Below are 15493 nucleotides of genomic sequence, written 5' to 3'. Positions count from 1 at the left end.
TGCCTCAGTTGAGTTTGTTTTCTGAGGTTTACTTTGGCATTGAGGAAGTTTAATGCAGCCAGGTGAAAAACTCTTCATACTGTTGACACATATAAATATGCTGGAAGAAAAGCATGTTCATGCCAAACCCATTTGTTGATAAACATGGAGAGACAATTATTATTCTAATAGTGCTTTTCTTTTCTCAATTGCCAGGTCTCCTACTTTCCTCTCTTTTATTTCTTGTGTCTTAAATTTATGATCTCATTTCCTTATATTACAAGCTGTTTCTGGCTCCTTTCCTTCTCTTGTATTGAAAGAAAAAAAAATGTACCTAGGACTCTTCAATTTTTTAGAATCTTTTTTATTAGCTTTAAAAGCTGAATTGTGATAACAATTCAGAAAAATCTTGCTGATTTGTCACTAAAATGGGAATTATCATTTAGGAAAATAAATGTAAAGAGCTAGAAGTTTCCTTGTAAGATCATATTTTTCAAGATCTAACTTAAAGTTCCTCACATCTGTATTTAATGATATACCTTGGCCTCATTCCAATTTAATTTTCTTAACATTTGATTCTCTATACTAGCATCAATGAAAGGCATGTGGTGCTATAAATACAAAAACATGATATTTGCAGTCATGACAACTTCATTTGTGTCATGTCTTCTTTTGATCTATAGAAAATAAATCTGTAATTGTGAATATGTTTATATGTAGCACAGAGTTGCATTTCTCTTCATTTGGAACAGAATTGGGAAAAATTGGAAAAAGACATTTTTGGGGTAATTAATTAAGGGTTTATTGTGCGTCAGTCACTACCCTAGGCATGGTAAGGGGATGAAATGTTAAAAAACAAAATTCAACTGAATGCATTTGAAGATCTAATTGGTTTTATTCAATAATTCATGAATAGTGCAATATCCAATGTAGCAAATAGAAATAGTTCTAAGAAGCTGTACAAAATGGAAAACTATTATAGGCAGGGTGGCACAAGGAAGTCATTAGTAAAAGAAAAGAAAAGTTTGTATCAGGCAGGGTCACCTTCCTTGGGGGGGTGGGGAAAAGGCAGGGGTCTATCCTGCAGATTACCTCACTAGGGTTGATCAGGAAATTCCAGATTGACTGGTTAAAGTTTACATTCCTGCAATTAAGTCTTGGTTTGCTCTTTGTGGGGGGCAAGTGTTTCCATTTCAGGCCCTTTCTCTCTCTGTCTCTGTCTCTGTTTCTCTCTCTGTCTCTCTCTCTTTCTTTCATTCAACATGGGTAACACTATTACTTATGGCTTTATTTTTTGTGATAATTTTAGTGGAGGTTATATGTTTCCCTCTCAATGTTTGTACTTAAAGTAGCATACATCATAAATATGTTCAGTTCTCCTATGTCACTTTTTTTGGTAATCTCTAAATATTATACCAATATGGAGTAATTTTCATGTATCTCAATAGAGATAGAGGAGACATCAATTTTAGAACAGGAAAACAACATGAAAAGGTGAAGTGGCATGCAAAGTCATACCCATATCAGTGATTGATTTTAGAGTGATCTATACCAAAACTCTTTTAAAAAATTTTTTTAGGGGGTGGCGCCTGGGTGGCTCAGTTGGTTGAAAATCTGACTTCAGCTCAGGTCATGATCTCGCCGTTCATGAGTTTAAGCCCCACGTGGGGCTCTGTGCTGACAGCTCAGAGCCTGGAGCCTGCTTCGGATTCTGTGTCTCCCTCTCTCTCTGCCCATTCCCCACTCATGCTCTGTCTCTGTCTCTCAAAAATGAGTAAACGTTAAAATAAAAAAATAAAAAGAATTTTAATGTTTATTTATTTATTTACTTTTTGAGAGAGAGAGAGAGAGAAAAAGCGTAAGTGGGGGAGGGGCAGAGAGAAAGGGAGACAGAATCTGAAGCAGGTTCCAGGCTCTGAGCTGTCAGAGCCCAATGTGGGGCTGGAACTCATGAACGGCGAGATCATGACCTGAGCCAGTCAAAGTCAGACGCTTAACTGACTGAGCCACCTAGGCACCTCTAAGCTAAAACTCTTTTAATATGATTTTCCTGTTCTCTGACTATAGTAAGGCGGTTGAATTTCAGATGGAAATTAATATTTGAGAATAATCCATGGGAAGAATTTTCTTCTGTATTTTCATTGAGAGGGAGAGAAATATGAGAGAAGTGACTTGAGACTTGAGGTACATGTTTTAAATTGGTTAATGGAAATGGTCTCAGTAATACCTTATGATTACTTGAAATTCAACGGAAGCAAAGAAGTAACACAAATTGATTTTGCAGCCAACTCAGTTGTGCTGCATTGTAGAAGGGGAGACTGCTAGACTATAATCAAAATTGGAACTAAGCTAATCATCAACATAGAATTTATTTCTAAAGTAGATATTTAGAGATTCAAAATGTTTTTATAAGCTATAAAACTAAGTTATGCAAATAAAATAGTTAAAGGAAATATCCTTATTTAGCATGGACAATTTTAGTACAGCAATCATTTAGTAGAGGAAAATAGACTGTGTTTCTATTTTTGTAGACCTCAGTTTAAAAATACTTCGAGAAGATAAAAAATGTCCGGGGTCACTGCATATTATCAAATGGTAAGTAACTGAAATTCGCAAAAGTAGAACAACATTATTTTTATCATGGTTGAAATTACCCATAAGACTATTTGGGGAGATCATTTCCTTAAAACCATTTCTTTCTTCTTTCTCTTTTTCTCTCTCTCACTTTCCTTCCTTCCTTCCTTCCTTCCTTCCTTCCTTCCTTCCTTCCTTCCATTTCCTTCTCCTTCCTTCCTTCCTTCCTTTTTCTTCCTTCCATCTTTTTTTCCACAGTTTCCTAGAAATTTATAACAATTATTTCATATAATTTTAAGGTATTGATTTAGTTTATTTTTTGAAGAAAATGGATTTGTACAAGGATAGAAAAATATTTGGCTCCTGAAACAAATACAACACTATATGTCAACTAAACTTCAATAACAAAAATTTTAAAAAGAGAGAAAAATAGCAGTCAAAATTTGATTACTCATCACATGCATATCAGTATCCTAAACATTATGGGAAGCAAAAAGAAAAATAAGATGTAGTTCCCTACCTTAAAATTGCTTACCTATTACCTATAAAGTTCTATCAACATATTAAATGACACTGGGAGTTTTAAAAAAGTTTAAATGTAAGAGGTAAAATGATTACCAATTTAACGTACCTCAAAGCAAAGAATATGCTGTACTGGAAATTTTTTTGGCTTTTGCATCTGGTCCAAATTGACATCAAACATTTATTTCTTGACAGGATTCAAGGCTGTTTTGATGCTTTGGAAAAGAGATACGTAAGAATGTTTTTAAATTTACACCAAGATTAAAGCCTCATCTTTTATCCCTTAAAAAAAAAGTTTAGCCTTTATTTTGTTGTTGTGTAATAAGTGTACCATTGCCTACATTTGCATTTCTGAAACAGTTTCTTTTTATTTTATGTCTTTGTTGTCTCGTTAATGTCTTGTTTTCATTAATTAGAAAGGAAACCCTCACTTTTCTCTTTTACATACTCATATCTTTTTGACCACAGAATTTCCTCTGAAGTCACTGGAAGAGATCCAGAGGATGTGGGACAGGGGAGACAAGAATCTGGCATTTAGCACATTGAATATGTTCAAAATAGTTGTGATTAAATTCACAGATATGAAAGGAAAAAATAGACTTGAATAAGTCTAGTTTGTATTCTATGTTGGTTATTTTGTTAACTATGTTTGGTGCATGTATATAATACATTCCCTCAAAATAGCTAGTATTGTAACTTGGAGTTTTAAAAAATGCAGCTGAATTTTAAGTGCATCAGATCTTTCTTGCTGTCCAAGACAGCTATGAAGGGTGTAAAATTTAGAGGCCCTGGTCCTAGTTGAAGAGACAAGATGTATATAAATTAACCTTCTGCCTGCGTCCCCTCCTTTTCCCCATCTATATCTTCTTTTAACTTCCTCAATTCCTATCCCTTTAAGAAATTTTGAGGTGACTAAGCCTTACATAGGATTATTTAGTTGCACTCATACATTTCCTTTTTCACTGAACAGTTATTATTTATGATTTATTCAACACTGACCTGGGGGACTGAGGGATACAAAATTAAAACAGATATGGGATTGTGCACACAAAGATTTTCTAGACCATGGCAGAAAATAAATGATATTCATATGCACGGCTGATGATCAGCCATGATACACTGGCCCAGCTGTGCCTGTTGTTAAAATATTGAAATATCAGGTGGTAAATAGCTGCTTCGCTGAGACCCAGAATGACCCCCACCATGGCGTCCCCCTCACCTCATCACTGTCTCTTTTGGGATCTCCCCAGACTGATTCATAATCTAGCAATTAAAAGGTTAACATCTGGCCCAGGGGGAGCTTCCAGAAACCCAGCTCCAAGGCTAAATTGGCATCCTTTCCGATTGGCCCATACCTGTGCCATATTGTGCTGTTAAATGTTTATTTTTTTCATATTAGTTTGATATTTTTATGTAAAAATATCAGAAATATTTTGACTACACCTCTGTCACAAGTATAAGTAACCATAATACTCATTAGAAATTGTTGCATGCTAAAGGAAAGATACTGATTGTTTACAATGGAAATATGGAAAAGGAGGGGTTATATCTAGTGAGGAGCATGAAGGAAATCTTCGGGAGAAAATGGCTTTTGAACTTTGAAAGCCTTTAGTATTTGGACAGGTTTAAATGGAGAATGCATACTGAATGGTGCTCATTCATTTTCCTTCAAATGAATTCCTTCCAACATTCTTCAGCATCCATCATCGACAGGCACTACAATATAGTTAAGAGCACAAGTTTTGGAATCAGTCTGAAGGAAATCCCATTTCTGCCACTTAACACCTGTATAATCTTGGGCAAGTACCAGCATCTTGGTTCCTCAGTTTCTTTATATACAAAATGGGGATAATAACAGAACTTACTCCTTAGGGTTGAGAATTAAATGGACTAATCTAAAGCACCGGTTTTCAAATGTGAGCTTGCATTAGAATCATCTGGAAGACAGTTAAAACACATATTGCCAGGCTCTACTCCCCAAAATTTCTGGTGTGAGAATTTGCATTTCAGATAAATTCCAGATGATATTGAGACTGCTGGTTTAGGGACCATACTTTGAAACCACTGATTTAAATTTTTAGTACAATGCCTGGCACATAATAAACACTATGAAAGTGTTAACTCTTTTTCCTCCCCCCATCCCTCCCTCTCTACTTTCCTCCTTCCCTTCCCCTTCCCTTCATCTCTCCCTCCTTCTCTCCTCCCACCTTCTCTTATTCTTCTTTCCCTCCTTTCTTCTTTTCTTCATTCCCTCTCTTCCTCCCTTCCTTTCTTACCTATTTAATCTGTGCCAGACATTGTACCTAAATACTGGATGAGAGAAAAATGTGATTCCTCCACTCAAGGAGGTTACAGTCTAATGGAGTCACTTCTTAAATAATTACAATGTTAGGTGTACTAAAATAGCAGTGTGATGTAAAAAGATTATCTACCTAGTTTGATGGATTTATTTTACTTAAATGACTACCTGTATGACTGAATCAATTAAATTTATTGTTTTGGGAGATTAAAAGACAACACCTTAGACGGATGGCCTAGGTTCTTAATAGCATTTATATTTGTTTTTCAGTTGTTAGTATCTTAATTTCCTACTAGGAAATAGTTAATGTTGTTGGTTTTTTTTTTTTTTTAAGTTTTTATTTATGAGAGAGAGAGAGAGCACAAGCAGGTAAGGGGCAGAGAGAAGGAGAGACAGAATCGCAAGCAGCTTCTGTGCCATCAGCACAGAGCCCGATGTGGGGCTCAAACTCACAAACTGTGAGATCACAACTTGAGCCAAGATCAAGAGTTGAACATTTAACTGACCTAGCCACCCAGGTGCCCCAGGAAATAGTTAATGTTTTAAAATTAGTTTGAGTAGGGGTGCCTGGGTGGCTCAGTCGGTTGAGTGTCCGACTTCAGCTCAGGTCATAATCTCGCGGTTTGTGAGTTGGAGCCCCGCGCCGGGCTCTGTGCTAACAACTCGGAGCCTGGAACCTGCTTCAGATTCTGTGTCTCCTCCTCTCTCTGCCTGTCCCCTGCTCATGCTCTGTCTCTCTTTGTCTCTGAATAATAAATAAAAATATTAAAAAAATGTTTTAAATAGTTTGAGTAAAGTCAAGTTTGAGTATCTAGAGATTTTGAAAGATGTTCTGTTGAAGATGATGATTATTTCTAGTTGTGAAATTTTAGGTGATTTTACCCTGTTTTCTTTGCAGTTCCTATTGTGCTTAAATTCTTTAAAGTAAGCATGTACGTATTTTTAGATAGCTATAAAAAAGAGACTATATTGTACATAGCCTCCTAATTTGTCTCATTCCCATTTTCAATCCCCTACCATTCTAACCCAGTGTCCACACTACATTCTTCAGAAATCTGTCTGATCATGTCAATCTCTTGCTTGAAAATCTGCCATGGCTATGTATGTATGTATGTACGTTTTATTTATTTAAGTAATCTCTACACCCAAAGTGGGGCTCAAACTCACAACCCCAAAATGAAGAGTTGCATGCTCTTCTAATTGAGCCAGCCAGGCACCCCATTTCCATGACTTTTAAAATAACATTGAGAGTCCTTCACAGAGAACCTGTATAATCTGGTCTACACCTGCCTTTCCAAGTCATCACTCTCACCATTGCTAACCATAGTCAAGCCACACAAGGATTCTAGAACATGCCAAATGCCTTTTCCTTTTGTTGTAGTATTCTTTTTTGCCTGCAAAATTCTCTTCATTACCCATACCTTTTACCTGGCTAACTCCAATGTATCTTTCAGGTCTCAGCCTAAATATTTACTTACCCAGAGAAGTCTTTCCTGGCACACAGCCCCCTACCCCAGCCTAGATTGTCCTTTTGTTTAATGTTCTCAAGCACCTCGTGATGCTTTGTCATAGCAATTAACACGATTGTAATGATGTACCTATCTGTTTGCTTTTTTGTTTAATGTTTTCTCTCCTGTTGGTCTGCATGTTCCTTGAGATCAGTAGCCATTTCTATTTTTGAATGAATGAATGAACTATTAATCAAATAATTAATATAAAGTTTCACTGTATAGTCTTAAAAATAAATTGTATGCAGTAACCAAAATAGCCACACAGTGTCACTAAAGTTTTATTCCTCAGGGTGAAATAGGTGAATAATTTGATATGAAATTATCAGTCCAGAAATTTTCTTTTAATTTTTTTCTTTTTTTAAAAAATTTAACTAGATTCCATACCCAATGTGTGGCTTGAACTCACAACCCTGAGATTAAGAGTCTCATTCTCTACTGACTGAGCCAGCCAGGCGCCCCTGGTCTGGAAAATTTCTAATTTGTATTCTAGTTTTTAAATTTTTATCAGAGGCTAGATTGTATCTCTATCTATATATTGGATTACTCTTTCAAGCAGAGAGAATCTGTTTATAGTAATATATATGCAGGTAGGGCAAGGGGTTTTATAGACATACCAGACTTTAAAATTTTTTCTTTAGTAGATTAGTTTCAAAAGACAATTTTTTGGAGATACTTGTGGCATATTTAATGTTTAATAATAATGAATTATTTTGTGTATCTTTTGCTTCTTCAACTAAAATATAACTTTTAGAGAGTACAGATAGTATTTTTTTTTTTGCAACCTTCCTCTCCCCAGCAGAACCCTATGTATGTAAATTTATACACATTTGAATACGTGAGTGAATTAGTATCCCTTCTTCAGATCTTCTACCCAAATCTTTGAACGTCTCTTAAATCATATTTTAATTAGCTTTTATTGAAAATAACAATAATATCTGTACAAGTATATAATAACAGTAGTTTTCTTTTCTCTTGAAGCTACACATGGCAGTACTTACAGTAAGTACACATTTAAAGACCAAGCCCATGTCTCTGTTGTCTTTTGGCAAGTAAAACATTAAAATAGTACTATCCCCACTTCTCCCTGAATTTCTTTATCTGTCCTATGACGTTTTGGAATTAAAAAAAATAGAATCTGTCAGAAGTTTTTTTTTTTTTAATGTTTATTTATTTTGAGAGAGAGAGAGAGAGAGAGAGAGAGGAGGGAATGGGAGAGGGGCAGAGAGAGAGGGAGAGACAGAATCCCAACCAGTCTCTGCACTGTGAAATGAGGCCCTGGCTCACGAGCCGAGCCGTGAGATCATGACCTGAGCTGGTACCATGAGTAAGACACTTAACCGACTGAGCCACCCAGGTGCCCCGAATCTATCAGAAGTTTTTTTATTTTTTTTTATTTTTTATTTTTTAACATTTATTTATTTTTGAGACAGAGAGAGACAGAGCATGAACGGGGGAGGGTCAGAGAGAAGGAGACACAGAATCTGAAACAGGCTCCAGGCTCTGAGCTGTCAGCACAGAGCCCGATGCGGGGCTCGACCTCACGGACCGCGAGATCGTGACCTGAGCCTAAGTCGGCCGCTTAACCGACTGAGCCACCCAGGTGCCCCTATCAGAAGTTTTAATAAAAGATCACAAATTGTGTATTTCTTAGGTATGTTATAATACATGGGGGAGTATATAGGATATACTGTCTGCTTCATATATTGGCCATCAGGATTTCGTTTTTTGAGTTACTTTAAAGACTTGGAGGTTTTTGTTTTTAAAAGCAGTTTTGTAGACTTTTTGGAGTTTTGTGCGCTTCTGGATATAACATGGTATGTATAGTTAAGAATAGAAAGAAAATCAGAAGATACTATTGGGAGTCTTAGATATTTGATTTACTTAAGCATTTTTAATTCAGTATTCAGTGAGGAATAATCTAGTAAGTTTCAGAAATTAAATGTTTATTTTTCCTTAAACAGCTTTACACAAATCCCAAGGAACCTGAGGTAAGAACACACATTGAGATGTGATTATGCTTTATATTTACATGTTTACCTGGGTTGAGGCTATTGATTATGTTACTAGCTTACTGTGTGAGCAGAGTAACTCATTATGAGCTCTTTCAGTGTGTTTTGTTATGAACTTCACCAATTATTTATTATGAGATTTTAAAAACTACTTAGGGGTATTAAAGAAAAAGCATAGAGGAAAGCCTATTCCCTAACATGTTAAAATTAAAAATCTCTGCCTGTATAAAATCACATTTTATTATTTATTTTAACCTTTAATCCTTTATTTAAAGGATTCTGAATCCTTTCTGTTTGTGGCCTTCCGGAAAATATGGCAGAATTCTAAACTTTTCTCCTTTTTGCCAATTAAATTCTCTTCTTTTTGACCTTTTCATAGATTTTTACATCTTCTTTTATCTCTAAACGTCTTTCCTATCAAATCCTACTCCTACTCAAGGCCAATTTATGTTCAAGTCTCCCATAAAAGCCTCTTGGCCTATGCTGTTCACACTAATTTCTTCCTTCTCTAAATTTCTTTTCTAGCAAGACTTCACAATTTAACATTCTCAGTTGATTCATGTAGGTTACTTTATCTCTCCAACCAGATTTTGAATTCTTTAGGACAAGTGTCTTATCTTGTATTCTGTGTCCCAAAGTGAATTTCATAGTCCTGGGCATGTAATAGTTCCTTGTGCTACCTTGAATGGCAGCTGTGGCAATGATACAGAAATGGAAGGTGAAGGCCTCTATTCTTTCTTTTCATTCTGTTCTCTTTACTTCCCTCCTAACTTTTTTTCCTTTTCCCTTTTCTTTGCTTTCAATTTCCTTTCTTAAGCCTATGAATTTAGCCTAACTGATGGCATTCAAGACTAAATTAAGCATTTTTAGCTTTTAATATCCTTTTTGGGGAAGATTATAAATAGCTGTTTTAGCAAGGTGGAAGAAAGCTGGTACATACAGGTGGGTAACAATTCCTCAATCCCCAAACTACCGCTTTTTATCTTTCTCTTATTTAGTTTCAAAATGTTTTTTTTTTCCTTGTAGGTTTGGAGGGAAGTTTCCCAAACTAAAACCTTCTGATAAATTGTTAATAAATCGGTCATTTTCTTAATGCAATTAATTATTTTGTTTTCTTATGTATACAAAACTCCTAGTCTGAAACCAGTGCTTTTGAGATAGTGAAATGCTGAATAAATTGGGCTTAACTGTAGAAAACTCTTAAAGTGGAGGGTGTATGTGGGGGTGCTGTTAGATGAGCTTTGATACAAGTAAAATAATGAAGTTAGAAAACAAAAGCTTATAAAATGAGGTGCTGAACTATCATTTATAATCAAGAAAAAATATTTAATATTTTGAATGCTTGCAGATTGTTCCGTATAGCACTGATCCCTAATTTCTGTGTGTTCATGGCACACTTTTGATTACTAGAAATTTTAGTGTCATGTTTGAGGGTATTAAAAGACTCAAAAGAAGGTGAAACCAGTCAGCAATAAGTACAGTATAACTATGGGATAGCAATGTTCATAATGCCTAAAATTATCCATGGGATTGCACTATTTTGTAGTTGCTGTTTAACATCAAGCCACTGATACAACTACTTACCTCCCTAATCTCATTTTTTTATATACTCACAAAACCACATTCCCACATAAACACAGTCTTTCTTTGGCGTTTATCTGATATTGTGCCATGTTTCTTGATTCATATCTATAGAAGTATATTCTTCCCTAAACAAAACTAAACAAACAATAGCAATATTAATATATACCTGAGGCAAAAGCATTTTACACATGGATTAAAATTTGTAGTGATTTTGTGAAGAGTCTCTCATGGAATAATAGTCGCGAACCTCTGTCTTAAATAAGTGTGCTTACCCAATCCAAGGGCCAATGGAGTTTTATACAAAGTTGTGGTGTTCCTATACTTGCAGTTTTGTTCTGGTTGCTCCATTTCATGACAGAGATGAACTGACAGAGATAACTAAAATAGTGATGAGGTACAGTATAGCTTTCCTATAGACACATACTACAAAATATGTGGAGAGTATTAATAAGATGTGTAAACCAAAATGTGAATATGTTAAGAAAAGGTTTACACGACTTAATGCATGATAAAACTGTAAAGAATGGCTAGGTTTCAGGGCACCTGGGTGGCTCAGTCAGTTAAGCGTCTGACTTTGGCTCAGGTCATGATCTCACAGTTTGTGGGTTCGAGCCTCACATTGGGCATCTTTGCTGATGGCTCTGAGCCTGGAGCCTGCTTCAGATTCTGTGTCTCCCTCTCTCTGCCCCTTCCCAATCATGCTCGGTGTCTCTCTGTCTCTCAAATATGAATAAACATTAAAATTTTTTTTAAAAAAAGAATGGCTAGGTATCTTACTGTTTCACCATCTATTCCTATGTGCCTATTGAAGGTGGTCAGCATCCACTTTTAATAGATTGCTTCAAGAACTGAACTATACACGGTTCCTGTTTCTAGTCACAATTTGCTTTTAGAGACTTTGTTTAAAAAAAAAATCCTTGGGGCGCCTGGGTGGCTCAGTTGGTTAAGCATCTGACTTCAGCTCAGGTCATGATCTCACAGTTGGTGGGTTCGAGCCCCACATTAGGCTCTGTGCTGATAGCTCAAAACCTGGAGCCTGCTTTGGATTCTGTGTCTCCCTCTCTCTCTCTCTACCTTTCCCCTGCTCGCACTCTGTGTCTCTCTTTCAAAAATAAATAAACATTTAAAAAAAAAAAAAACCCTTGTAGAGGGGCACCTGGGTGGCTTAGTCGGTTAAGCATTTGATTCTTGACTTTAGTTCAGGTCATGATCTCACATTTCTTGAGTTCGAGTCCTGTGGCAGGCTGTGTGCTAACAGCATGGAGCCTGCTTCAGATTCTCTGTCTCCCTCTCTCTCTGCCTCTTCCCTGTTCTCCCTCTCTTTCAAAAATAAACAAACATTAAAAAACAAGAAAGAAACCTCAGTGTTAAAAAATTCCTTATAAGAATGAAATCCTATTGAATATAAACTCTATTCTGGCTGAATATTTATTTATTCAGCATTTTTTTTTAAAGTAGGCTCCAGGCCCAACATGGGCTTGAACTCACAACCCTGAGATCAAGAGTTGGATGCCTTACCAACTGAGCCAGCCAGGTGCCCCAATTCAGCAAATATTAATTGGGTTCCCTTTATGTGCCTAACACTGTTCAAGGTATAAAAACACAGGAGTTAATGGGATAAATAAGGTCTCTGTTCTCTGGAAGTTTGCATTCTTATGCGGGAGGAAAAACAATAAACAAACAAAAACTAGCAAAAGAGTTTCAAATAGTCATAATGCTATGAAGAAAATAAAAGAAAAGTGTGTGCTGGAGGGTGCCAAGGCGGGGAATGGAAGAGGAAGGATTGGAGGGAAGTCTATGGAAAGCCTTCAGAGCTAAGCATGAAGGGCCAGAGGAGTCAGCCTATGCAGGTCTGTGAGAGGCAATGGCACATAACTGGCAGAATAGCACAGGAGTTAACACTGTAGGTGTTGAAGTCAAATCCTTACTAGATTCATGTATAGTGAGGAAAATAATAACTACCTCAGAGCATTGATTGCATAAGAATGAATAAATGTAGAGCATTTAGGGCAGTGCCCAAATATTATTATCATCAACTGGAGACAGCATGTTCCAGAGTATAGGTGTGCAAAGGCCCTAAGCCAGGAAGGCATCTTGTGTGTTCATGGACAGAAAGGGTGCCCTGAGCCTGGAACTTGGCAGGTGGGAGGGAAAGAAGCCGAAGATAAGGTCAGAAAGGTAGAGAGGGGACAGATGTGTAAGGTCTTGTGGGCTAAGGTAGTTTGGGATTTTATTCTAAGGGCAATAGGAAACTGTTGGGGGGTGTTTTAAACAAAGGAGTGACATGGTCTGATTTGTGTTTTCAAAAGCCCTCTGGCTATAGAATAGAGAATGAATTACTGGTCGAATAGTTTACAAGTAAGCAGGTCAGATGAAAAGAGAAGTGGTATAAAGAAAGAGAGAAAGAGAAAGGAAAGAAAGAAAGAAAAGGGAAGAAAAGGTAAGAGAAGAGAAGAGAAGAGATAGTGGTGGTTTGGACAGGGAGATAATAATGGGTGGACTTGGGATATGCTTTGGAGAAAGGCCTGACAGGTCTTGCCAGTGTATCGGAATGTGGAGGGAGGAGAAAGGTTATACATTGCTGTTGCTTTGGTATCTGTGAATAGATTCAGTATGATTAACAGAAACCATCACTGAGTGGTTTAAAGGCCCATCTTTATTAGGCAACACATTAATCTGAAAAGCAGGAAAATATTTTATGAAATGTTAAGAAGAGACTAATGCCTGCTGTAAATATATCTTTTGTCATAAATCAGTCAGATGGAAGTTATAAGAGGTTAGCATTCTGTGTAAAAAATTACAAACATAACTCTTTTATTAATTGCTTCAGGGGCCAAATAATAAAGTGTTAATAAAATCATCAGCTGCTAAAGGATCTCCTCTTGTTATAATTAAAAAAATAGAAGAACTCAGAGTATCAGAAAGCTAGAGTCTTTGTGAAACATGGGCAGGCAGGAAGAATAGGCATTGTTTGCTTGACAGGGCAATTACACCCAGCATTAGCCAAGAGAGGATGTTGCGTATCTAGCCTGTCTGGGGGAAACGTGTCGCTGTAGGCACCTCTAGTGTCACACACCTCTCCTACTGTACTCATAAAACAGTCTTCTAAATTTTCTTTGATTTCCCAAGTAGACTGTCTTGCTAGAAAAATTTTTTTCTTTTAAATCAAGTCCACGTGAATTAGTTGTTTTAGAGTTTAAGCAGCATGAGCCAATTTCCCCAGGACCTGATCACCTGTGATTAAGTTGTTTGCTAAGGTTTAAAAACAGCAGAGTTGGAAGACCAAGTCTTAGAGTAGAGAAAAGTAACAGAAACATTGAGACGTTTTCTGATCAATCTAACATCCTCATTCCCACAGTGTCAAGGAACAAATACTTAAACAGATGAATGAAGGGCATTTTGTGTGTTCTATATCCTTTACCTGTCTTTAGGACCTTCTCTAGATATGTGGACAAACTTTACAATGTATCCGGACCAAACGTTTGCTTCAACTACTAGACAATCATTTTATTTTACATGGAGTATGTTTCTCATGAGGATGTGCCCCTTTTTATTTCTAGATTTGTTAACAGTGAGGGGAACAAATAGCAGTGGTATCTAGTTTTTAGTGCAGAATCAAAAAGCAAGATCTGAAGTCATAGATCCTGGTTCCTTTTTTTTTAATATTTAGAAAAATTTTTTAAGTTTATTTATTTATTTTGAGAGAGACAGAGACAGTGTGAGTAGGGGAGGGGCAGAGAGAGAGAGTGAGGGAGAGAGAATCCCAAGCAGGCCCCACACTGTCAGCACAGAGCCCAATGCAGGGCCTGAACTCACGAAACCATGAGATCATGACTCAAGCCGAAACTGAGAGTTGGACACTTAATCAACTGAGCCACCTGGGCACCCGGATCCTGGTTCCTTTTTGAATTTTTCTAGTTTTCCTGTTGCCATTCTAGTCTTCCTGGAATTACTGTAGTAGCCTCTTAATTGCTCTCATGGTTTCTCTTCTTCCCTCTGCACTATTAAAATAACCAGAGTGATCTTTAAAAAAAATGAGAATCACTACCATGCTTAAAACACTTTAGTATACTTCTGGTTTACTTAGAATAAAATCCAAACCCCTTATCATGATCAATAAGTCTCCACAATCCTCATCTCCTACACTCTCTCACGTGCTTATTCATCTCCAGCCACTTGGCTTCCTCTTTGACCCTGAAAGAGGCTTACTTCCCTACTTTAGAACTTTTCATTGCTATTGCCTCTGCCTAGGATACCTCCCCCTCCCCCAGATCTGCACATGACCTCCTTTTGTCACTGAGGCTCAATTCAATCATCATCCCTTCAGGGAGGCCATCTTTGGCCCTTCTAAACCAAATTAGCACCTCTCCCTTCAATTCTCTGTAACAGCTTTTTCTTCATATTCTGCACAGAATTTATTACTATCTGAAATTATTTTATTTGTTTATTTACTTATTGACTGTCTCTCTCACTAGGCTTTGTATTCCAGGAAAACAGGGACCTTTTTTGTCACGTTCACCACTTTAACTCCAGTGCCTAACACAAAGTAGACGTTCCATAAATATCTGTTACATGAATGAATACATTCTCAACTGGTCTCTCTGTCATTTACCTGTGCTGGGTCAGATACTTGAATCTGTGTCTTAGTTTCTCCATCTTTGAAACACTAACAATAGAATTTGCCATCTTGGGGCACCCAGGTGGCTCAGTCAGTTAAGTGGCTGGCTCTTGATTTTGGCTCAGGTCATGATCTCACTGTTGGTGAGTTCAAGCCTTGCATTGGGCTTTACACTGACAGTGCGGAGCTTGCTTGGGATTCTCTCTCTCTCTGTCCCTCCCTTGCTCTCTCTCTCTCTCAAAATAATAAATCAACTTAACAAAATGAATTTGCCATCTAACTCATTTTTAGCATGGAGGAGAAAAATTAAGCTATATTTATATCTGGAAATATTACTCCTGAATGATGTAATGCTGTGAAACAAACAGGTATATGGTATTGTAGTAGGTATACAATA

The 15493-nt window shown here is 36.9% G+C and overlaps 1 protein-coding gene across 6 annotated transcripts in view; it reads left to right on the top strand.

The window, feature by feature from the left end:
- The window catches only part of HORMAD2 (HORMA domain containing 2), a 95051-nt gene that overhangs the window by 16131 nt on the left and 63427 nt on the right, over positions 1–15493 (top strand). For 5 of the 6 annotated variants that reach the window (XR_015242363.1, XM_086682108.1, XM_086682109.1 and 2 more), the window contains exons 4-7: positions 2511–2574; positions 3271–3307; positions 7864–7884; positions 8847–8873. Coding sequence is in view for 5 of the 6 variants with exons in the window: in XM_086682108.1 (XP_086538234.1) it covers positions 2511–2574; positions 3271–3307; positions 7864–7884; positions 8847–8873 (149 nt within the window). In the remaining variant the exon portion in view is untranslated. The remainder of the gene's footprint in view (positions 1–2510; positions 2575–3270; positions 3308–7863; positions 7885–8846; positions 8874–15493) is intronic. The other variant, XM_086682110.1, reaches the window with a different exon arrangement.

This window comes from Puma concolor, chromosome D3 (genome assembly GCF_028749965.1).
Source record: "Puma concolor isolate L17-30 chromosome D3, mPumCon1.1.hap2, whole genome shotgun sequence".
Taxonomy (NCBI): Eukaryota; Metazoa; Chordata; class Mammalia; order Carnivora; family Felidae; genus Puma; species Puma concolor.
The sequence above is the reverse complement of the archived record's forward strand: the minus strand, read 5'-3'. Positions and strand labels throughout refer to the sequence as shown.